We start from the raw sequence: 25,861 nt of genomic DNA on the forward strand, positions 1-25,861 counted from the left end.
CCGCCGTGTAGGGGTTGGAATCATAATTTTTGCCATTGCTTCTTGTGCTGCATTCTAAGGGCCGCAGCACAAGCCACAAAGAAAAAATGGATGTTTACAAACATTAATGCAAGGATGTTTGGGCCGGCACCATCAACTGCACTTCTAAAGTTACTACAGTCAAAAAGGGACCCAAAACAGTATAAAATTATTCCAGCTGAGAGCTGAAGTAAGTCCAGCGAAACACATGGCCAATCACTGGACTGAACCCTGTGGAGGATTGGACAAATCTGATCTGAATAATTACTTTCATGGACATTGGAGTACACACATACTGAACATGTCATTCTTACGGTTCCAATTGTCCCAGTTTTTCTGACATATCGCTGGATGCTGCTATGCTTCTTTACCCATTATATGGCTTCAGTACAGATACTTCAACTGCACAAATTAGTTGCTATGGATCTCTTCCCGATTTTATGATGACAACCTACTGTCACACTATAATAACACAGTGCATCATGTTTTTTGTCACCTATAATTATGCGCAGCACAAGATTTTAATTAAAATGCAATACGTGTTGTTAATTGTATACCAATATGTTTTTCTGTCAGCATTCTCTATTGGAACTATAACTATTTAGCCTTGTTGTAGTCTGCATCTCTTAACTGTGTCGGATTGTCCAACATGTAGACACTTGCTTCAAATTTTATAGTTTTATTATTGCCTGCAACTGAATGTGTCCTTCTAACCATATCTCTATGCTGTCCCCTTTTTCTCCCTTTTGAACCATGCCGCTTTAGTCGCACTTACGACATTCCTTCAATGTATACCGGCCGAATCCAACTTCCAGTATAGCGCCCAAATCGACCGGCATGCAATATGCGTGGCACACCAGTCTTTATCAGGTGCCCGCTTGCCCACCTATGGCAATCACGTCCGTATTTCTTTCACACAGCACACGCTTCGGCTGAGCATATGTTCATGACTCGATCTACCACATCGTTACAGGTAAGCGGCGATGCCGAGGATTTTTAAATGCCCACGATTCCAACAGACTGCTATCTCAATAGCTAACTGGCCGTCTGTTTCTCGACAGGTTTCTCCTATCTGCGCTCCACTGTGAGCCCTTAACATTTGATCACTGTGTGATATTACCGCTCCAACTATCGCTAACGGAGAGAGGTAAGCCTTGGACGCCCCGCATGGTTCCTTAGCCTTGACAGAGAGGCCCTTCGAGCTCTTTGTAATTATTTAAATTTCTTTGAGCCTTCATCATATGCCCCCATGCAGACCAGGGTCCACAGGTGGGACTTTGGCCCCCAGTCACTGTTACGGTGGTCCCAACTTGATTGAATATTATCCCTCCAACATACCTGACGTGCGGTCTACAGCTCAGACCCACAGTAAGTCTCCACCAGACTATGCTTATCCTCACTAGTTTTAGCTAATGCATGATATACGAGGCGTCTCCAGATCAGCATTCTAACACCTACGCATAACACCTCCGCATAATACTTCACGTATAGTAATAAGGTTGCACGAGCGTGCTGCTTGATGTACATAGGTTCACTCACCTTCCCCATATCTTCCACTTAGCACTCAATTGGAGTACATTGGCACACAACTGTTAGCCTTCCATTAACTTCTTCAAAATTGCATCTGGAACCTACAAGGTTGCACGAGCGTATCTCCTGGTGTATATGTTCCTATTCCTCTACTAGCACTCATTTCGAGAACTTTGGTATACATCCCGGAGCCTTCCCTAACCTCTCTCAATTTCTTCCTTCCAGCCTCTCTTTCTCCCCTCTGTCTCTCTCTCCTTTCCTCTCACCCTAACCCTTTGCCTTACTAAGGCTACCTCTCAGGCATTTAGATGGATCAGTCATGATGATGATCCCATAATCGTTGTTGGGGATCAAAACGTCGTTGACAACAACATCTTTACTCCAACTCAATTTTTTTTCCCATGAAAGTGGAGTACAAGATGTGTTTTCTAACGTGACTATTGTAATCTTTATCACTGAAAAGTCACCTTACCACTATATGCCTGAGGTCAGGAAATCTTTTGATTTCCAGGACCCTTTCACTTGTTGCTCACTTTATTGTATGTTCATTCTTGTTTATCGAATGAGTAAATTAAATGTACTAAGGTACATTGGGACAACAATACACTCAACGCTGATTTCAGTTTTGTAGTTATAGACTAATATCGTCCATAATAGGGACCGCTGTTTCTAATAATATACTACTACCCTTGGTCCCTTCCGACTTACAGGATTCAGTATATCAGTTCTCGAGCTGTCAGGAGATTAACTGAGACTTGAAACTGTTTGTGACTTTCTCAAGCTCTGTAAGCATGTAAGAAATGTAGGTCAACACATGTTTGGTAACTATGTCACATATATCTGTCTATGTCAGTAATTCCTCTAGTTATAACCATTCGTATAGCACACAGTACTAAATGAGTAGTTATCACTACCCAGTGGTACCAATTTGACCATTCTTGCAATAACAAAAAATGAAGTTAAAACTTGTCGGACTTGAAACATTTGCCTTGCACATTAAAACTTGTCAGATTTGAAATGTATGCCTTGCACATTAAAATGTGTCAGATTTGAAATGTATGCTTTGCACATTAAAACTTGTCAGATTTGAAAAGTATGCCTTGCACATTACGTAGAGCTGTTTGAAGGAGAAACAAATATCACTTTTCTATGTTTGTAACTACCTACCAGTAACAAGGATCTATATAACATAAGCATTAACCTAAAGACCTAGCTCACATAAAATACTAATCTGTGCCCATCTTGTTACACCACATGCTCAGCCAATATGAATGTTAGTGATTGTTTGATGATCTTCCTATTAGGCATCAATTGCCTATCAAATAGCAAGGGATCATTTACTGATCACTTACATTATTTACTACAGGTACCTCAATGATTCTTGTTTGCAAAGTTTTTGTGGGACTGTAGGTGTGTTTTCTTGAACTAAGGTCTCTGTATGCCTGGTGTAGAAGCTGTTTGCCATTGGTTGGAGCACTCTAGTACCTCCCTTTCTCTTTCTTTCCAGGAATTCCCTGTTTTAAGCTTCCAAGCAGTGGTGGAGCTGCGGTAATCTCAGTTCGGCTTCACTGTTTTTTCAGCTGGTTGACAGGTGGTGGCCTCATTTGTCTGCAGTGTCATAACTCTTGTATTGTATCCCATACTCTTTCTTTATTATTATTCTGCTTCTGGATGATGCTTGAAGATTTGTAGAGGACGAAGAGTACTATTCAGTTCGCCTGTACTTCCTGGCTTTGCTGTTGCTGCTAGTCTGGGTTGGCACTGTACACTTGCTCTTTTGCTGTACCGTCCCAGGTGGTTACCTGGTGTTGGATGTTGCTAGCGGTGTGTGGGCAGACTGCAGTTGATGTGGGTTAGGGCACTCTAACCATAACCTTTCCTAGGTTTCCCAGACCTGCCTTCCCATCTTAACTCTTTCAGCTTCAAAGTATATAAAACAAGGCCATACACATTCCCTGTCTATCCTCTCAAACTGGCCTTAGTAAATGTAAATTGTCATAGCAGTAGCACTATGACCATGTTAATAGCAGTCATCAAGTAAAAGCAGGCCTAATATGGAAAGCATTATTTATACTATGAAATAACTTTCTCTTCATGTTGGAAACCTAGCACATCTCTCCAAGTGCAGCAGGCAAGTAACATTCAAAAAGAGTTTCAACCCTCGCTAGCACCACAGTGTAGAAGACCATTTCTCATGACTCTTACATTGCTAATTCAATATGTTCCTTCATTACCCCCGGCCATGGTCATCATCGAAACATGTACTTATTTGCTCATTTAGTTATTCATTTATTTTGGCATTTTGGAATTTCACGAATGTGCTACTTCTTGGCTGTGTTAAAGCAACATAATCACAGTTGAATACTTTGGTGGAATATATCCTGAGCACACTAAAGAAGATGAGCTGTTGGTTGGGTCAAGGGAGTTATTGGACATTTTCTGTGGCTAGCAATGTGTTTCAGGCAATTATACCTATGTTCTGTGTACATGATTGTTAGTACTGGAAGTGTTGGTTGGCAAATGGTCTTAGTTGGAATACGTTGCTATTAGTTGCCAATAGCAGGTATTCTGCTAGCCAGCGTTGTGCACTGCTATATATGGGATTCTAGTTCCTTAACCTTGTAATTGACTGAATAGTTCAGTTTTCAATAATTCCACAGGATCAGATACTTTTTCTGTGCACTGATGGCTGGGAGGGAGTGTTTCAGGGTTTTGTGCCATGCACATCCAAGCCTACTAAGGCTTCTCCGTCAGGTTTTAGTCTCTTGAGTTTAGGTAGAGGCTTGCACTCCCAAGAGTTTTTCCTTACATTCTAGTCTCTTGAGTTTAGGTTGCTTGCAACAAGTGCTGGAAGTAGAGGTATGAGGGGCACTGCAGCATCCTAAAATAACCATACTGGGGTTCAGAGGGTAAATGAGAACTAAAGATGTGTTAACTTGTGGGCCTCATTTATGAGAAGTGCCGCATCGCTGCATGAAAGCAGCAATGCAACACTTCTCAGTGCGCCCTCCTTGTGACACCATCGATGCGTTATATTTACTGTATGATGCATCATGTCGTAAGGAATGACAGATACGTCAGTATTACTGACGTATCTGTCGGTGCAAAAGTGGTGCATTGTTGGAGTTGTGTCAGAAGCGTGACGCAACTCCTGCAATGTTCCTTTCAGATGGACTGCATCACCCTTAGGCCAGCCATGAAGCAGGCGTAAGGTTTTCACGCATTGGCATCCTAGAAGTGGCGCAGTGAAATCTTATAGATTTCACTGCGCCACTGCTACAACCCTTTCTTGTGGGGAAATGCCCACCCTGCATACTTATACCTGAGGCAGGTAAAATGTTGCTCAGGAGTTTACGAAGTGACGCATGTGCCTAGATGCGTCACATAGTAAATATGGTGCAACATGCCGCATTATTTAAGCCGCTGCTGCGTCACTAAAAGTGAGGCAACGGCGGTGCAAAAGTGACACAGTCCTGCATAAATAAGGCCCTTTGTTTTTATCTTGTTACATTTGCTGCGTGTTCAAAGACAGAAATCAAATTTCAGACCGTGTCATCTGACAAATTGCTGCTTATTTTTTAAAAGGGAGGGTGGTGTTTACTTTTCTTTCTCTGACTGCAAAGTTAGAGGATTTTGCAAAGTGAACTATGACACAATCTGGCTGGGTACAGTGAGTGTGGAAGGAAAAGCTATAGGATATCATGTTGCCTAGCCCACAACAAAAGTTAAATGCCTGTATATAGACTGTATAAATATTTCAGAGGATATCAGCAATTAGGAAAGCACAAATGAAGCATGTGTTTTTTCCAATACCGAATTATGATCGAAACAAAGATTTTAATATGATAAAACAAATCAATACACTTGGTGATGCGCACATAAAATATTAGCTGAAACCCGATTTCCACACATAATTGTTTGTGTGCTGTATCTTTTTTCAGTAAAACTGTATAATTGTTCACATTTGGTTGCTATTTCAATGGAAATAAGCTGTCTCTAAATGACAGTTCACTACCACTGCATGCTTTAGTAGTATATTTGTGACAATGTGCTTCAAAATGCACCTCCAGCTACATACTACATCCTTATCACTCTCCAGCTGAAAGCATTTGTTACACTTGGATTTTTTACAATCCCTATGCCTTCAGTGATGTAACATTGATGGCAGCACCTCTACTCTGAACATTATTCAGGCATGGTTTAAATCATGTAGGGGGGAGGGAGAGAGAAGGGAAGCGATGATCCATTCAACTTCCAAATGTAGTGCAAAAAATCAACAGGTGGAGGTCAGCATACCAAACAAAACCCTATGATGAGGCTGTCACGTTATGTTTAGGCGGAGAATCAAGATATACCGCCTCCCATTTTTATTTACGTACATGTATGAGGGTTTTTTAAGAAGGCACCACTAACTAACAAACCCTGGTAAAGTGGTTACAAGTGATCTATTCCCCTGTTTATTTTTTGCATTAAGACCAAAAAATAAGAGGGGGGGGACACGGAGCTTATTAGAGAGAGGTCCTGAACCAATGCTCCTAAAGGTAGTACATAAACACTGTAGGTGGTATCAGTTCCTAAAAACACAAGGGGAAAGTATACAGCAGCCAAGTAAGCTGTAGGCGATGTAAGGTGTCTCCAGGTAGATTTGAGTGTGCAGAGAGGAGAGAGAGTACTCCTATATGTAACTCGTGGTGCCCTCACACACCCTTGCGAGTGTATAGCATCATCATTGGGCAAGTGCTACTCGTGGGGGTGGCGCTGCAGTCCCTCACGGGCCCTTTTAAGGGGCTCTCTGGCGGAGATCTTCTAGGAGTTGCTGCATTTGTGCATGAGGGTGTGTGGGTCTGGAAGTGATAGTGAGTGTAAGATAAAATGACCCAGGGTACCTAGACAGTTTATTGGGAGGTCCTCTGGATGAGGATAAAAATATCACGGGGATGGAGACGCAAGATAATGCTACAATGAGAGGGGAAACCAAGCAAATTAGATCCCGCTGCTCTCAACCCGTGTGGTGAGTATCTGAGGTGTTAAGTGTAAGACGGGGTCGACATGTTTCGCGCTATGTATTGGTCCCTTGTGGATCCTAGAGCGCTTCATCAGGACCAGTGAGAGAGAGTAGATATGGGAGTGAGGGAAAAGACGCCCTATATTCCCATGTGTCCTTCTTATAGGTTCTAATAAACAAATACTGTTGTTGGGACACATGGTTATGCGTGTACCCTGTTCTCAGCCTAGAGGAGACATAAAAAGGGTGGGGGGGGAAGAAGAAAGAAACGAAAATCGTAACACATCTGTATAGTAGTACTGACTTATAAATGTGCTTGATGTACGTGCACGAGTACACCAGTGCAGGGTGCACATGTGGTGTATCAATGGGAGCATGCACACACGTGATTAATATAGATGCAAGTTCCGCATGATCTTTAAAAACGTGCTGGACACAATGAGGTATTGAGATTGACGGATGAGATCAGTGTAGCCCTTAGTGTCGACATGGTGATAGAGGTAGGATTGGTCTGGGTTACGTTACCGGTCAGAAACAAAGTGAACTGTACTTAATCAGCAACCATGGTAATCTTAACGTAGGCAAGTATAGGTGCGTTACAATGATACACCGAGGTGAGATAAAAGCGTGTTGATTAATTCAATGTTCTCCCGAGTTCACCCTCGTGCATATACCATAATCGAGTAATCGAATAATATAGTAGCGCTAGGGGGAGCTAACGTGCCTGCCGATGTAATGGAAGGAGCGTATAGTAGACAGGGCGAGGTGTCCAAACAATGGATATGGGTATTTCGTAAAATTTATAAACACATGCATAGTGTTGCCCTCAACATACATAAAACATAAACATTCAATGAGATAGTTCTATGATTTCATACCCTCCCCAAATAAAGGATGGACTTCTTCAGCAGTACCGTGAGCAGGCAGAGGCAGCTAAACAAAACAAATGGTAAAAGACAGAAAGGAATTACCGGTGACCGCTTCTACATAGGTATTACCTTAGTCCTTTTTGTGGTTGGCAGCAGCGGTAAAAAAGTTACTTACTTATTGCTCTTCCTTCGTGTACGGGAAAACCTACCCGACGCTATATCGATTATATTATCATTTTTTGGAAAGGGGACGAAGAGACATGCCATTCCTTCTTCACTTGGATCAACACTACCAACCCCTTCCTCAAATTCGTAGGTACTTTGTCACCAGAGTCTATTCCCTTCCTTGACCTGTTGATATCCCTCAAAGATGGAACTCTCATGACCACTAACTATAAAAAAACCAACAGACAGGAACAGTCTCCTCTTGTTTCAAAGTCATCATCCGAAAGCACTAAGAAACAACTTACCAGTGGGCCAGTTAGATCAGTTAAGGTCCGTATCGGGGAACACAAAAGTACAATTCGATGCAGACGATCCGCAACGAGATTACAGAGTCATTTTCTAGAGAAGAATCATCCCCCAGGAAGCCTACGGTGGGCTGTCATAGAGTCAAACCCTCACTGGACAGCGTCAGCACTATTCAAACAGGAACAACGATGGGTTTTCAGACTTAAAAGCAATATGGGAGGACTTAACGACGAGATATCCTGGGTCGATCTGACTCAATGAAATTTACCTAACTCATGGTACTTGCCCTGCCAATCCCTCATGAGACCAGCATAATGTATAGGGGTACACCTCTCTTTCCCAACATTTACGTGGCTAACCCAGATCAGTATCAGACCTATACATCATTAATAAAGTGATTCATCCGCTCATGACCCTATTAGATCCACATACAACCGATATTCTATCGGACTTACATTTATTATTTTTGAGATACCTGGAGGGCATTATTCAAGATCCTCCACCAGATGTGTCATAACAAGCGGGGCACTAGACCGTATTAAGAGGGTGCACGTCACTTCCAACAACTTATCAAGGCGAGGGTGGGCTGACACCAACATGATCACGATACATCGGCATACCAGCCCACGATAGACACCACGACACGACCCGGGTGATGGTGACTTTTTCACTCCCATAGCAACGTTATCATGATACCTGGCAAGACGTACCACTCTGTTAGGTGCACGTTTTAGAACACGCTCCGCAACTCCAATATGGCTGTTGTTAGATCCCTTTTGGGAATGTATTATTCCCAACTGAAGCAACTTCCTATATTATGGATATTCATTCCGCCATTACTTATAGTATGGACAATCCTCTTTACGAATGAACTACGATGGCTTATATGAGCATCTTTATTGACTACCATTTCTCATTACACCTTTCAAATATGGCCGCCGGGTGTGTATCACTGTACCGACTAGTATTTCCCCGTCGCTACAGGATGACGCATACACTTGCACTACCATCCAACCAATTAACAGCCCTATATCAATCGGAAGACTTTCTTCGTAAATGTTACCGGCGTCCGTGGAGAATGGGTAGGTTTTCCCGTACACGAAGGAAGAGCAATAAGTAAGTAACTTTTTTCCCGCTGCTGCCAACCACAAAAAGGACAAAGGTAATACCTATGTAGAAGCGGTCACCGGTAATTCCTTTCTGCCTTTTACCATTTGTTTCGTTTATCTGCCTCTGCCTGCTCACGGTACTGCTGAAGAAGTCCATCCTTTATTTGGGGAGGGTATGAAATCATAGAACTATCTCATTGAATGTTTATGTTTTATGTATGTTGAGGGCAACACTATGCATGTGTTTATAAATTTTACGAAATACCCATATCCATTGTTTGGACACCTCGCCTTGTCTACTATACGCTCCTTCCATTACATCGGCAGGCACGTTAGCTCCCCATAGCGCTACTATATTATTCGATTACTCGATTATGGTATATGCTCGAGGGTGAACTCGGGAGAACATTGAATTAATCGAGACGCTTTTATCTCACCTCGGTGTATCATCGTAACGCACCTATACTTGCCTACGTTAAGTTTACCATGGTTGCTGATTAAGTACAGTTCACTTTGTTTCTGACCGGTAACGTAACCCAGACCAGTCCTACCTCTATCACCATGTCGTCACTAAGAGCTACACTGATCTCATCCGTCAATCTCAATACCTCATTGTTTCCAGCAGGTTTTTAAAGATCATGCGGAACTTGCATCTATATTAATCACGTGTGTGCATGCTCCCATTGATACACCACATGTGCACCCTGCACCGGTGTACTCGTGAACGTACATCAAGCACATTTATAAGTCAGTACTACTCTACAGATGTGTTACGATTTTCATTTCTTTCTTCTTTTTTCACCACCTCGCTTTTTTATGTCTCCTCTAGGCTGAGAACAGGGTACACGCATAACCATGTGTCCCAACAACAATATTTGTTTATTAGAACCTATAAGAAGGACACATGGGGGGGCGTGGCTTGGCGCCCGAAGGAGATGGCGGTGTTCGGCTAGGAGCTCCGTTCACACCAGGGTTTACTGGCGGTTCGCGCCTCAGTTTCCACCAACGAAGGGCAGCCTTCCCTGTCGGAACATGCCAGGATCATTTTTAATCCTTTTCTGGCGCTGAGGCACAGTTTGTTTGGGTTTTACAACCCGTTTTATTTTCGGTCGCGGCTCGTCATCGGCCGCGGCCGCCATCTTGTTTATTTTCGCCCGTGATTGCCTCAGCAGTGCGCTTTGCCACGCATGGATCCCCTGGACGCCTCGTGCTTAAACTACTGACCCCAGCACTTCCTGAAGCACAGATGTGGACATTCTACACTCCAAGGTGACTTTTTTTTTTCTCTTCAACATGATTATTTCCGCTGCCTTTTTCTACTGACTGGAATTTTCAACTTTCCTCATATTTGGCGGCCATCTTGCGCTCCCAGCCTCCAACACCTTTGACTCCAATTCTGTGACCTGGCATTTTCCTTCCTTTATTGATTTGCTCCCTGCTCCTTTTTTAGTTGGGCAGTAAAATATTTTTTCTTCTTTTTTGACTTCACGCTCCATTGGCAAGCTGATGGCGCATTGCTCTAGTCAGGTTCAAAAACGTAATTACATTAAGAACTCCAAATTATTCACGGCATTGGCCCACTTGGAAGCCTCTCAATCTCTACCTTCAACTGAGATGACATCGACTGCGGACATCTCCTCACAGCCTTCGGCAAAAGTGAACTCTAAGAGGTTAAAGAAAGACCCACCTTCGCCTCCTAAGTCCTCCTCGCCCATCTCTATGGAACTAATCCTCGAAGAGATACGGGCCCTGCGCCCTTACATGGAGGAGACGAATGCTAAGTTGCAGATTCTCACTGACAATTGGGCTTCGATGGACGAAAGAGTGTCGCTGGTGGAGCGTGACGCCTCCTCTCTTCAGGAATCCGCGTCCAAGGTCTCCCACATGCACTCGCAGATTTCATTTCTTCAGAAGCAGGTGGAGGACCTCGAAAATCGTAATAGACGCAACAATCTTCGCCTTTACGGCTTGGTGGAGGGTTGTGAGGGGAATGATCCCATCAGTTTTTGCAAGTCCTTTCTCCCGAAGCTTCTCCACCTACCTGAAGACACCTCACTGAATATCCAACGTGCACACAGACTTGGTCGAGCATCCTCCTCTCCTTCCACATCAACGAAGCCTAGAGGTGTAATAATGTACTTTCTAGAGTATACAGACTTGTTGAAAGTCCTCTTAGCCGCCAAAGCCTCTCCTCGCCTCACTTGGTCAGGCTCCACCCTGTTCTTTGCACAAGATTATGCCAGGACCACTGCAAACCGTCGCAAGGCCTTCCTAGATATGAGACCTGACCTACGCTCCATTGGTGCCAGATATGGGCTTTTTCATCCTTGCCTTTTTAAGGTCACTTATAATAACAAGACTACGACATATGAGGACCCTGCCCGACTTCGGAGCTTCCTGAACTCCTGCGGTCAACCCGACATGGAGATAGCTGGTCCCTCTTCCCACCCACCATGACTTATTTCTGCAGTTGCAGCTTGATTCTCTAATTTGTTCTGCTTTAATGCTTTCATTTTTTGCAGGTTCTTCAGACTGTATGACCTTTCGTTAAGAATATACCTTTCATTTTATCGTCTGTTAGTGTTAATCGGGCTCCTCAGTTGGTCATATGTTTGTTCTTCATCACCGTGTATTCGAGTGTCTAACTATGTTCTCTTTCTTCCTTCACAGATCATTGTTTTGCGTTCCGTTGTGTTATCCCTGGTTGGACGTCTCCCTCACCCCGAATACCCTGCCTCTCCCAGTTGGCCCTACCTCCCTCCCCTCATCTCCACGTGTGTTTCCGCTTATTCCCAGTTCCTGATTGTATTTTTCCCATGCTACCCCTCGTAAGTACTCTTCATTCCTTATTCATCATGTTTTTCTATGTTTTATATTTTCTTATTTTACCTTTTCCCTCGTTGTTATCAGATTTACTGGTGTCATTGCATTTCTCACGGTTCTCCCTTTTCTTTCTCTCTTCATTTTTTCTTCTCCCCATTGTACATTGGCTCTCTTGCTTGTATTCATCTCCCTTTACCTAGTCTATTCTCCCTTGGCCCTTACTTATCATTATCTTTGAGTATTGCTGTATTTTCTTAGCATTCTTTCTATTTTCTTGGCTCTTTCCTATTTTTATGGCTTCACTGGTTCCTCTCTCACTTTTTCTTCTACCCTTGTCTTCTCACATCAGTTCTCACCTCATTCTCTTTTCCTCTTATACTCTTGCCCGTTGTGAGGCATTTCCTTGCTGTCCTACTCTCCAATTGGTCCACTTTTTGATTATTCTTTAATGTCAGTTCGAATTGTTTCCTGGAATGTTAAAGGTCTGCATTCTCCCATCAAGAGACAAAAAATCCTCTCTCATTTAGCCAAATTAAATGTAGACATTGCCTTTTTACAAGAAACCCATCTGTCTGACGCTGAAGCTGCTAAACTTAAGAGAGGTTGGGTGGGGGCTGTATTTTCATCTCCGGGTGATGGTAAGAGAAACGGTGTGGTTGTATTAGTCCGCAAGTCTCTTACCCATTTGCTCTTGGCTTCTGAATCTGATCCTGATGGTAGATGGTTGTACGTCAAACTCTCCTCAAAAGGCGTCCCTCTCTCCCTCCTTAATATCTACGCTCCTACTGGAGGTGATCAGGTCTTCTGGCGCGCAATGGCCTCCCGCATCACTGAATATATTGATGATAATTTTATTTTAGCAGGTGATTGTAACCTACCCTTTGATCCTTTTTTAGACAGGAACTCTAAGGCACCTTTTATCCCTAATAAGTCCCACAAGCTTTTTATTCAAGCGATATCCCAGCATAAACTCATTGATTCTTGGCGTCTCTGCAACCCCACCTCTAAAGAATTCACCTTCTACTCCCCGACTCATCACTCCCAGTCCCGTATTGACTATATTTTCCTCTCCCATCATATCTCCCAATCCCTCACCCACGCTGACATAGGCCCCATCTTATTTTCTGACCACGCCCCCGTTTTGATACACATTGACATTTCACCCAAGTCCACTGGACCAAAGAGATGGCGCTTTAATAACACTTTACTCCTTGACCCCAAATTCTCCGCCTCCTTTGTAGACTTTATCACAGAATTTTTCAACATTAACGACACACCCACTATGCCCAATCACGTTGTCTGGGACGCCTATAAAGCAGCAGCCAGAGGTTTTATTATCGGCTTTGTGGCTACTAAACGCAAGATCGCCCGCAAACGTACCAGTGACCTCCTTTGTACGATTAAAAAATTAGAACACTCCTTTTATACATCCCATTCGCAAGAAAGTTTGACTGCTCTCATTGCTGCTAAGATGCAATTTAACAAACAATCCACTGAGGATGCTTCATTGTATTTGTTGAAGTCCAGTTCAAAATTTTATGGGGGTAAAAATAAGGCGGGGAAGATCTTAGCCAATTATTTAAAAGTCAAGCAAAACAAACTGAATATTGAATCTATCTACGATGTTAATTCTGTTTTAAAGCATACGGATGTTGATATTTTAGAGCAATTCTCCCAGTTTTACTCCAAACTCTACTCTTCCGAGACGCACCCCACTCCTCATTCTCTTGCTACTTTCTTTGCCACTATTCAACCACCCTCCAATTTCCCTGTTGATTTATCCGCCCTTGAATCGCCAATCTCTAGTGATGAATTACTTTCAGCACTTCAATCACTCAAGAAAGATTAGGCCCCTGGCCCAGACGGACTCACAGTTGAATTTTATTTGCATTTTTCCAAATTGTTGTTGCCCAGACTCCATTCCCTTATTGATTCCTTCATATTGAATGGCTCTTCCTCAGGTACATTTTCTGATGCCCACATCTGTGTTATACCCAAAGAAGGCAAAGATACCCAACATTGTAAGAATTACAGACCAATTTCTTTGGTTAACATTGATTATAAACTGTATGCCAAATCTCTCGCCATTAGATTAGACCCTTATCTTCCCGAATTGCTAGGCCCTGAACAATCTGGCTTCGTTAAAGGTCGCTTCATCACAGATAACACCAGACTTTTATTTAATGTCCTTTCCAAATCTCCACAGTTCCAACACTCACTGGCAGCCATTGCCCTAGACGCAGAAAAAGCGTTTGATAGGGTGGAGTGGACTTTCCTTTTCTCCGCCCTCAAATGGTTTGGATTTGGCCCACATTTCATCTCCTTTATCTCCTTCCTGTATTCCAGCCCTAGAGCGCCGGTCTGCGCCAACGGTCTAGTCTCCTCTTTTTTCAATCTAGGTAGGGGTGTTCGTCAGGGATGCCCTCTTTCCCCTTTTCTTTTTAATTTGGCCCTGGAACCTTTTCTTTCAAAGCTTCGTCAAAATCCCAACTTACATGGTTTCCAAATCTCCCAAACTAATATTAAACTTGCGGCCTACGCAGACGATATTCTACTATTCATGTCTAACCCCACATTGTCCATTCCCGCATTCCTAGCTGAAGTTCATGACTACTCTCAGATTTCAGGTTATAAGCTAAACAATGATAAGTGTGAGATTTTACCCCTTACCAAGTTCACTTTTAAACTGGACTTTATGGCGTCCAATTTTACCTGGAGCCCTTCACACATCAAATATCTAGGTTTACATATTACTTCCTCCCTCTCTGACACTGTTTCGTTATGCCTCAACAAATGCATCCAAAAATTGTCCGACCTCACCTCTAGATGGCACCCATTATACCTCTCCTGGTGGGGCCGTCTTGATACGATTAAAATGATGCTCTCCCCGTTAGTCCTTTACACCATTTCTAACATCACAATTCCTATCCCCGCTAAGTTCTTTAAGAAAATCAACACTATTCTCTCTTCCTTTCTTTGGTCCGGCAAAAAAGCTTGTATGTCCCTGTTCAGATTGCAACTCCCCAAGTCTGAAGGTGGAGTTAACTTTCCGAATTTTCCCGCTTACCACAAGGCATTCCTTTTGCGGCAAGCTTCCCAATGGCTGCAAGACCCTGCTGAGCCGTCCCCCTTATGGGTTGTCATTGAGCGACTTTCCTTATCCCCTTTCACTTTTGCTGAATACCTCTCATTCTCCCGCAAGCCTCACTTCTCCTCCATTCCTATCCACAAGCTCACAGCCAAGCTGCTTCTCTCCACCTCTCCAAGCCCCCCTTCCTCTGTAGCAGAGTTTCTCAATTCCACTATCTGGCACAACAACAGTATAACCATCAATCGCAAACCCTTTTATTGGAAAACCTGGAGACAGAGGGGTTTAATCTGGGTATCTCAACTCTTCTCTAATTCTGATTTCTTATCCTTCTCCGCTCTCAGCCATCACTTTCATCTCCCCCGTTCTTTTGCCTGCAAGTATCTTGCGCTTAAAAGTGCAGTCATGTCCACTTATGCTCTTCTCTCTAACCACCCCAAGCATCCCCACCCTCTCAACCCTACCTCACAGCTTCATTCCTTCCTGCGCACTCACCCTACAGCCTCCTCACTATACCACTCATTCCATACGATTCTCACCCCCAGACCAAAATCCAAAGTCGAGGAACAGTGGGAATCTGATCTTGCCATCTCTTGGCCCACCTCCCTTTGGGATAAACTATGGACCAAACTTCGCAAGACATCTAGGGCTGCTTCCCTCACACAAACTCTTTTCTTCATTTACAACAGACTTCTCTTCTCTCCCCAGATGTTGAATAAGAGATTTTCTTCTACACCTGATCTCTGTTGGTCCTGTTCTGCTCCTAACGCCACTCTCTTTCACATGCTTTTCTCTTGCTCTTTCACGAAAAATTTCTGGACACTAGTTTGGGCCCAAATCAATGCCATATTCCACACTACATCCCCCTTCTCTTTTGTCAATATTTTTTTAGGGAGCCTCTCTCCCTGTTGGGATGACATTCATCTTAATGTGCAAATTGTTGATTTGTTGTTAGCTGTTGCGTTCCAGCAAATCACCGTCAACTGGAAAATTTTTACGAATATCTCTTTCAAAGCATGGTGGTACAATGTGTGTTATAATCACAGGCTAGACACGGTCTTTGTGCACCCCCTTAGTTTAGCTGCTAAACGACATGATTTATGGCTTCCTGTAACCTTGTACCTAGATATCTGTGCTAAACGCTCTTCCCATGTATCACCTATTCAGCAAGAGGTCTCTAAGCCTCCCTGAGTGACATTGTTTTTCATTTGCATTATTCTTTTTATATAAGCTACTTTATTGTTCATTATTACCAGTGCTGATTTTTTTGTTACTTAGCCTCAAACCTTTGTTATCCTCTGATTAATTGTATATTTTCATTACCATGTATTACCTTTCTCCTCCAATTGAAGACATGTTTGCATTTTTTCTCATGTATTGACACCTTTACTTATCCAATAAAAATCTTTTGAACTGAAAAAGAAGGACACATGGGAATATAGGGCGTCTTTTCCCTCACTCCCATATCTACTCTCTCTCACTGGTCCTGATGAAGCGCTCTAGGATCCACTAGGGACCAATACATAGCGCGAAACATGTCGACCCCATCTTACACTTAACACCTCAGATACTCACCACACGGGTTGAGAGCAGCGGGATCCTATTTGCTTGGTTTCCCCTCTCATTGTAGCATTATCTTGCATCTCCATCCCCGTGATATTTTTATCCTGATCCAGAGGACCTCCCAATAAACTGTCTAGGTACCCTGGGTCATTTTACCTTACACTCACTATCACTTCCCGACCCACACACCCTCATGCACAAATGCGGCAACTCCTAGAAGATCTCCACCAGAGAGCCCCTTAAAAGGGCCCGTGAGGGACTGCAGCGCCACCCCCACGAGGAGCACTTGCCCAATGATGATACTATACACTCGCAAGGGTGTGTGAGGGCACCACGAGTTACATATAGGAGTACTCTCTCTCCTCTCTGCACACTCAAATCTACCTGGAGACACCTTACATCGCCTACAGCTTACTTGTCTGCTGTATACTTTCCCCTTGCGTTTTTAGATTGTTTGCATTATTCAGGCATGCCTGGATAGCACTGAAAACACAGCATAAATATGCTTAAACGGCATGCAACAACTTTACATTTCCTAGTTCTACGAGGAAGCAGGTTATCCAGTCCATGTTTTTTCTGCACATTCTGTTACTTGTAGGCCAAAAAGTATAGTGGAATTAACAGTACTACAAGTATCAGTAAGCAAAGAAAAAAGCTTGACTCAGGGCACGAAATCTCAAACAGAACCGAAAGCACCAACAGCAAAATACTTAGAGGGACTTGATGGCTCCATGCCAATAGACCCAATTCAGTTGGGAGATGTACGATTCTTTAAAATATATATTTTTTATTTTAGCTGTCTATCGCCTGATATGGCCTTTGCTTCAATAGAAGACAATGAGGAGAATCCATTCCCCTGTTTCTTTTCCAAAATCACCCACTTTTCCCGTTATAAAATGTTGGCATATAGGGTATGTAAACAGTGCATATAAGGGCTGACTCTGTTTTCAGTTATCACCTTTATCAGGTGTCCATTCGACTCATTAAAAATGAACAAAGACTACAACTCCAAGAATGCACTGCTTTGTAAAGGCAAAGTCCAGGAATGGATACGTTTTGTCCCTGTGACATGAAGCTATTTGGTGGCCCTAAACAAACTCCCAAAGTACACAAGCAGAGCGTGCACCATACTTACTTGCCCGGTTTTTCTGAGCAAAGGGGGCACCGGTCTTGATTTGAAATAAGCGCTGGTGTGGGGGTCCCGCTGAGAGTTGTACGGTGGAATGACAGAAATAAGTTTGGGCAGCGACTGACTGTAATCCCGGGCGATGCTTTCCACTGCGACACAGTCCAAAACAAACCGTCTTTCTTTTTCTCGCAAATCATCCTTGGGAGGTGAAGGTGCAAAACGACTCATAGATTTTATTTTCCTTTGAGGCAACATTGATTCAGCGCTGAGAGCCTAGCTCCTGAAAAGGCAGACAAAGAGTGACTGAGGCACCGCCCTGGCACTCTAGTATCTTTCACAAAAAGCTCCAAGCAACAACACACATCATGACAACTGTTGCTGTGGACATGACCACAAAAACCCGAGTCACTGAGCTGTAATTATCATACCAGTTAAGCCGCGCCTATTTCCGAATTTTACAAGGGTTGATGAAGAGGTATGTTACAAATAAAAACCTTTCAATATTAGTTCATGATCTGATTCGATGACGTGTTTTGTAAAATGAGGCAAATCCCCAGTAAAAGAAATGGTGCTACCGTTTCAATCAGACCGTATAAATTATTTGCAAGATAACATATAAAGTAGTTTTAAACATGCACGTTTTAAGATGTGTCTGTACAACAGTCGATGGGTCAGATTTACAAGAAAGTGATGCATCTGTAAAGATGCATCACTTTCCCTGCGTCACCATTAGAACCTCTTGCGCCACTTTCGATGCGCCGTATTTACAATACGGCGCACCATGGCGCAAGGATTGATAGATGCATCAGAAATTCTGACGCATCTGTTGATGCAGAAGTCACGCATTGCTGGAGTGGTGTCGCAAGCACGACGCAACTCCAGCAATGCAGGGGGAGGCCTATCCCCATTGTGCTGCGTCACTCTTTATGCCTGCTTCAAGCAGGCGTAAGATTTTGACGCAGTGGCGTCCTAGAAGTGGCGCAGTGAAATCTTGTAGATTTCACTGCGTCACTTCTATGAGGCTTTTGTGCGTTGGAACGCCCGCCCGGCATACATTATACCTGACGCAGGGCTTTACAATGTGACGCATCTCCCTAGATGCGTCACGTTGTAAATGGGCCGCATTTTTATGCTGCTGCTGCATCACGAAAAGTGACACAACAGCGGCGCAAAAATTACACAAGGGGCTTGTAAATCTGCCCCTAAATGTTCAGCTGAACTGTAAACTCTTTAGGTTAACGCTGCACAATCTGCAATGTACTTGCTTATGAGATGTATGGCTGGGGTCTGTGCACTGTTTACTGTTCACCCAGATTCCATCCATTGGGAAGCAATCACTGGCTTGTGCCAGCAGTCCTGCGCATTGTGAATTTGATAGATTAGGTTAGCTGTAACAATCGGAACCTTTTGTACTTTCGAAATGGAGAATGCGCAGTGACGGATTGTAGAAGCAATGGCAAAACCAAAACATCTTCGATGTCTACCAACCTTTAGGCTTTGTCTGTGCTCATTTTCTTTTCGCATGGTGTTTGCATAGCTTTATTGTTTGACTGCCATACTTCTCAAATATAGAAAACAAGTTGTCTATAATGCCAGTTAAAACATAACATTCTAATGTAAAAACAAATTGAACTTCTGCTGTTATAGTTTACGGAGAGAACTAGAACTTGTGCCCCCACAACGCTCTGTTTCTGACCGCATAGATTGCATCACTCATGACATGTTCAATGACTTAATTGGTGACATCACTGATAACATCTCACAACTTCTAGTTAGCTCAGTAAACTTTAGCTGGTGAATTTCGTTTTTTTTTTTTAAATTTTTTTATTAATTTTCGCTTGACATGACACAGAGCAAAACAGAAAGACACGTGACTTAAACAATCAAGGTTCTCCGTACAAAATAGAAAATCACTGTCCAAAACACAAAAAACAAACAGTCTCAACAAAAAAAAAACAAAAAAATTGGCAATAGGCCCAAACGGTATTACTTGTTATACCAAGCCACGAAAGGGGCCCAAATCTTTAAACCCTTATCCCGCCTCCTTCTCCCACTTTTTAAAAAGACTGCTGATTCCAAGTTGTAGAGGGCAAGAATTCTCGCTCTCCAATTCAGAAAAGACGGGGGTGAGTGGTTGATCCATTCAGAGGTTATACATAAGCGAAGTACAGACATTGCGATGCAGAGAAAGGCAGATTCAAAAAATGATCTATCCAGACTTGGATCTGTCACATATCCCATAATTACGAATTCAGGAGAGAGTTCTGCCTGAATATTCAATGAGTTATTAATGAACACTTGAATATCATAAAGAAAGCTATGCTGTTTGGTACATGAATAAAACATATGAAAATCATTGGCTGCCTCCAAACCGCATCTAGGACACCCCTGAGCACCACCACCTCCCCATTTAGAGATCTTAGCTGGGGTAAAATATAAATCATACATAGCCATATAACTTTGTGAGCGTAAACTGCCAGATATTAATACAGAATTAGACAAATCCAATGCATAAGTGATATATATATTTGCCTTTCCAAATTTACCTCCTAGTTTAGCCGTCTGAGACAACAGATCGTCAGGCAGGCCTTTCAGAAGAGTTTGGTAAATGATACTCAGACGGGTCCTCCTTAAGATTGACTCCATGAGGGCATTCTTACTTAGTGCGTTAGAGGAATTAATCACGAGGCGGTCTATGTAGCTGCGTAACTGTAGGTACTTAAAGAAATCATAAGAAGCTAAAGCATATTTATCTTTTAAGAATGCAAAAGAAGCCATTTTACCCTCACAGAGTAAGTCCCCTAGCGTGAGAATACCTTGAGTTCCCCACCTAATTGTGACTGAGTCTTGGAAAATTGATGGTAACAGCCTAGCAGCAGTCAACGGAGTGTAAAAATTTATTTTAGGTATTACCCATTTACGAGAGATCTTCCTCCAGGCAGAGTGCATGGCTATAATGACCTTGAATTTGGTTTTTTTATAATAACTCGGCTCGAGGACCTTGAGAAGTAACCCCTTAACCTCTTGTCCTAAGCTGATCTCAAAAATAGAGGGACTGCAGGATAAGGGAAGTGAGCTGCGAAGACCGAATAATGGAGGAGCCAGATGTTGGAGTAGAGCTGGTGAATTTCAGTGATATTTCACCTAACTATGATGCCACTTTCTTTGTTTTTTAATATATATATATATATATATATATATATATATATATATATATCCAAAAAACAGGTTGCTCTAAAGTGAAGCGCCACACACGATGTTAAGGATTTCACCTTTTTATTCATTTGAGCAGCAGCGAGGCACAGCGCACTTGTCCCAGCAATTTCGTTTTAGCCATCTGCCAGACGCGTTTCAAGAGGCATTCTCTCTTCTTCAATGGCAGGCTCTGGAGGTGAGTTACAGCTGCCTTACATCTTGTGCTCATTTTAAAGTCAAAAAGTACCGCCCAAAAGGGCGTGTTTAGCAAGGTAGCCTGGTTCATGTAGTTTTCTGCAGCCGTCACTTTACCTTCCTACAATACAATATCCATCGGGTTGCACGTTTCAGGTTACGCCTGTCTCGTTGCTATGATTGTGCCCAAATGAGTAGGTAACAAAGTTCCTGGATGGTGCTCTCTCGTGGAGCACACGGACCTGCACAGTCAGCAGGGGGGCAGACTTCCTGGCCGGAGCAGGCCACTATAAATCCAAAAAACAGGTTGCTCTAAAGTGAAGCGCCACACACGATGTTAAGGATTTCACCTTTTTATTCATTTGAGCAGCAGCGAGGCACAGCGCACTTGTCCCAGCAATTTCGTTTTAGCCATCTGCCAGACGCGTTTCAAGAGGCATTCTCTCTTCTTCAATGGCAGGCTCTGGAGGTGAGTTACAGCTGCCTTACATCTTGTGCTCATTTTAAAGTCAAAAAGTACCGCCCAAAAGGGCGTGTTTAGCAAGGTAGCCTGGTTCATGTAGTTTTCTGCAGCCGTCACTTTACCTTCCTACAATACAATATCCATCGGGTTGCACGTTTCAGGTTACGCCTGTCTCGTTGCTATGATTGTGCCCAAATGAGTAGGTAACAAAGTTCCTGGATGGTGCTCTCTCGTGGAGCACACGGACCTGCACAGTCAGCAGGGGGGCAGACTTCCTGATATATATATATATATATATATCATAAATATATATATATCAAAGCCGTATATCCCTTCAATGGCGTCCTCGTCCGTATGCCACTTCGCCGTTTGACGCTGCAGCCGGGCCACACAACAGTGTAGCGGGTCCTCTCCTGCGACTCAGGCGGGGCCGCTCAACATCAAAACCAAGAGTTTGCCTGTTTAAGGAGGGTCCACACAAGGAGGTAAGTATCTGCCTTTATTTACTGAAGGATGCAGCGGAACAGCAACTCGCAATACTTCGCTCAAAATTCTTCAATTCACCTGACGCGTTTCGTGCTCACACAGCACTTCATCATGGGCTGAAAGTGATCTTGGTGAAACGGCACAGCAGTTTAAAAGCCATCTTTTAATGATTGAAATCCCCGCCTTAGTGGGCGTGGCCACATTGGTGTGGCGTCTTGGGACTTGTAGTGCTTCATCTCTTACCCAAGTGGGTCCCATGCCGTTCCCAAATTTAATCCAAATGTCACCACAGTGGGTTGCGATGTGATTGGGAGCTGTTGCACCGCATCCGTATATCCCTTCAATGGCGTCCTCGTCCGTATGCCACTTCGCCGTTTGACGCTGCAGCCGGGCCACACAACAGTGTAGCGGGTCCTCTCCTGCGACTCAGGCGGGGCCGCTCAACATCAAAACCAAGAGTTTGCCTGTTTAAGGAGGGTCCACACAAGGAGGTAAGTATCTGCCTTTATTTACTGAAGGATGCAGCGGAACAGCAACTCGCAATACTTCGCTCAAAATTCTTCAATTCACCTGACGCGTTTCGTGCTCACACAGCACTTCATCATGGGCTGAAAGTGATCTTGGTGAAACGGCACAGCAGTTTAAAAGCCATCTTTTAATGATTGAAATCCCCGCCTTAGTGGGCGTGGCCACATTGGTGTGGCGTCTTGGGACTTGTAGTGCTTCATCTCTTACCCAAGTGGGTCCCATGCCGTTCCCAAATTTAATCCAAATGTCACCACAGTGGGTTGCGATGTGATTGGGAGCTGTTGCACCGCATCCGTATATCCCTTCAATGGCGTCCTCGTCCGTATGCCACTTCGCCGTTTGACGCTGCAGCCGGGCCACACAACAGTGTAGCGGGTCCTCTCCTGCGACTCAGGCGGGGCCGCTCAACATCAAAACCAAGAGTTTGCCTGTTTAAGGAGGGTCCACACAAGGAGGTAAGTATCTGCCTTTATTTACTGAAGGATGCAGCGGAACAGCAACTCGCAATACTTCGCTCAAAATTCTTCAATTCACCCGACGCGTTTCGTGCTCACACAGCACTTCATCATGGGTTGAAAGTGATCTTGGTGAAACGGCACAACAGTTTAAAAGCCACCTTTTAATGAGTGAAATCCCCGCCTTAGTGGGCGTGGCCACATTGGTGTGGCATCTTGGGACTTGTAGTGCTTCATCTCTTACCCAAGTGGGTCCCATGCCGTTCCCAAATTTAATCCAAATGTCAGTGGGTTGCGATGTGATTGGGAGCTGTTGCACCGCATCCGTATATCCCTTCAATGGCGTCCTCGTCTGTATGCCACTTCGCCGTTTGACGCTGCAGCCGGGCCACACAACAGTGTAGCGGGTCCTCTCCTGCAACTCAGGCGGGGCCGCTCAACATCAAAACCAAGAGTTTGCCTGTTTAAGGAGGGTCCACACAAGGAGGTAAGTATCTGCCTTTATTTACTGAAGGATGCAGCGGAACAGCAACTCACAATACTTCGCTCAAAATTCTTCAATTCACCTGACGCGTTTCGTGCTCACACAGCACTTCATCATGGGCTGAAAGTGATCTTGGTGAAATGGCACAGCAGTTTAAAAGCCACCTTTTAATGATTGAAATCCCCGCCTTAGTGGGCGTGGCCACATTGGTGTGGCGTCTTGGGACTTGTAGTGCTTCATCTCTTACCCAAGTGGGTCCCATGCCGTTCCCAAATTTAATCCAAATGTCACCACAGTGGGTTGCGATGTGATTGGGAGCTGTTGCACCGCATCCGTATATCCCTTCAATGGCGTCCTCGTCCGTATGCCACTTCGCCGTTTGATGCTGCAGCCGGGCCACACAACAGTGTAGCGGGTCCTCTTCTGCGACTCAAGCGGGGCTGCTCAACATCAAAACCAAGAGTTTGCCTGTTTAAGGAGGGTCCACACAAGGAGGTAAGTATCTGCCTTTATTTACTGAAGGATGCAGCGGAACAGCAACTCGCAATACTTCGCTCAAAATTCTTCAATTCACCCGACGCGTTTCGTGCTCACACAGCACTTCATCATGGGCTGAAAGTGATCTTGGTGAAACGGCACAGCAGTTTAAAAGCCACCTTTTAATGATTGAAATCCCCGCCTTAGTGGGCGTGGCCACATTGGTGTGGCGTCTTGGGACTTGTAGTGCTTCATCTCTTACCCAAGTGGGTCCCATGCCGTTGGTTTTGATGTTGAGCAGCCCCACCTGAGTCGCAGGAGATATACGGATGCGGTGCAACAGCTCCCAATCACATCGCAACCCACTGTGGTGACATTTGGATTAAATTTGGGAACGGCATGGATTTTGATCTATATATATATATATATATATATATATATATATATATATATATATATATATATTCACTGAAAAAAACATAGGTTTCATGCACGTTATAGTTAGGAATTGGCATTTAAAAAACCTTTGACATTCACTGAAAAAAACAAAGGTTTCAGGGGCGTTATAGTTAGGAATTGGCATTTAAAAAACCTTGGAAATTCACTGAAAAAACCATAGGTTTCAGGGGCGTTATAGTTAGCTGGACATTTCCCTCGTACAAAACCCTAGAAATTCCCCTGTTATAGTTAGTTCAGCTAACTATAACTCGCGCCCCCGCAATGCACTGCTGATGACGTCACATATTACATCACTCATGACATGGTCAGTGACATCACTGATGACATCACTGATGACATCTCAAATGACATCACTGATGACATCACTGATGACGTCATCCATGTGATAAATTAGTGCATCTTCTCACACCCTAATATAACCTTTGATACACCGACTCAAAATTTCAGACGCCCATTTTGACAACCATAGCTACTCCAATACCAATAACTACTCACCCACTCATTGACTTTTAGGTCTACATACATGTCCACTCACTCACCTCTACAGTCACTCATACTTACAGTCACTCTGTGCATTTATACACCTATATAGACACTCACACACCGCCAATCATCCATTGAGGTACTGACACATCTAGTCAGTCATGCAAATAATTAATCACAGTCCAATTTACTCACCTATACAGTTAAACACACTCAAGTTCACTTACTCATAAAAATACTAACAAATTCTGTGTCTTCCTGCAGAAAAAACAAACAGCACATGACACAGATATCCTTGCACTATGGCGTATACAGCCACTCCCAAAATCTCACACACTCAGATATAGATAGTTATATACTCTTACACACATATACACTGCGTTTCACATATGTTGTTACTGACACATGTACAACTGAGATATACATTCAATCACTAACACACCCATACATACACTCACCCAACCATACAGTCCATCACAGATGCACTCTTAAAACCATGCACCCAGTGAATCACCCACTCACACATCTATTCACAGAGTCACACACACCCTACCCACACAAACACTCAGGCACCCATACAGATACTCAGACAACTAATCAATAACCCATATAGACACTCATATAGCTATTTACAAAACCATGCAGACACTTATACACCAACACACAGACACATACAGACATTCACACAGTTTAGTCACTAGTCTGCAGTAAATACATTTAATGACTCACTTATAGAGTCAGTTACGCACCTAGAAAATCATCCATTCACACACTTGTACACCCACTTATTCTTCAACAGGCCTTTCCCTATATATATTAAACATAATAAAACTGTTCAGAAACACATACTCAATGGATGATGTCATCAGTGATGTCATCAGTGATGTCATTTGAGATGTCATCAGTGATGTCATCAGTGATGTCACTGTCAATAAACAGAAGCACAATCCCCCCACTAGTATAATGTGAATAGGCTATAAGTCCTTAGATATAAATGTGTCCACAGTCCGAAACAAATATTTTTTATAAGA

General features: G+C 43.5%; 1 protein-coding gene across 1 annotated transcript in view; it reads right to left on the minus strand.

Annotated features, from left to right (window-relative positions):
* Nucleotides 1-17,903, minus strand: part of LOC146789513 (sperm microtubule associated protein 1-like) — a 52,240-nt gene extending 34,337 nt beyond the window's left edge. Inside the window, exon 1 of the mRNA XM_085630103.1 lies at nucleotides 17,612-17,903. Coding sequence (XP_085486229.1) covers nucleotides 17,612-17,860 — 249 coding nt within the window. The 5' untranslated portion in view covers nucleotides 17,861-17,903. The remainder of the gene's footprint in view (nucleotides 1-17,611) is intronic.
* Nucleotides 17,904-25,861: the final 7,958 nt, after the last annotated feature.

This window comes from Triturus cristatus, chromosome 10 (assembly GCF_964204655.1).
Source record: "Triturus cristatus chromosome 10, aTriCri1.1, whole genome shotgun sequence".
In the NCBI taxonomy this organism is placed as follows: domain Eukaryota; kingdom Metazoa; phylum Chordata; class Amphibia; order Caudata; family Salamandridae; genus Triturus; species Triturus cristatus.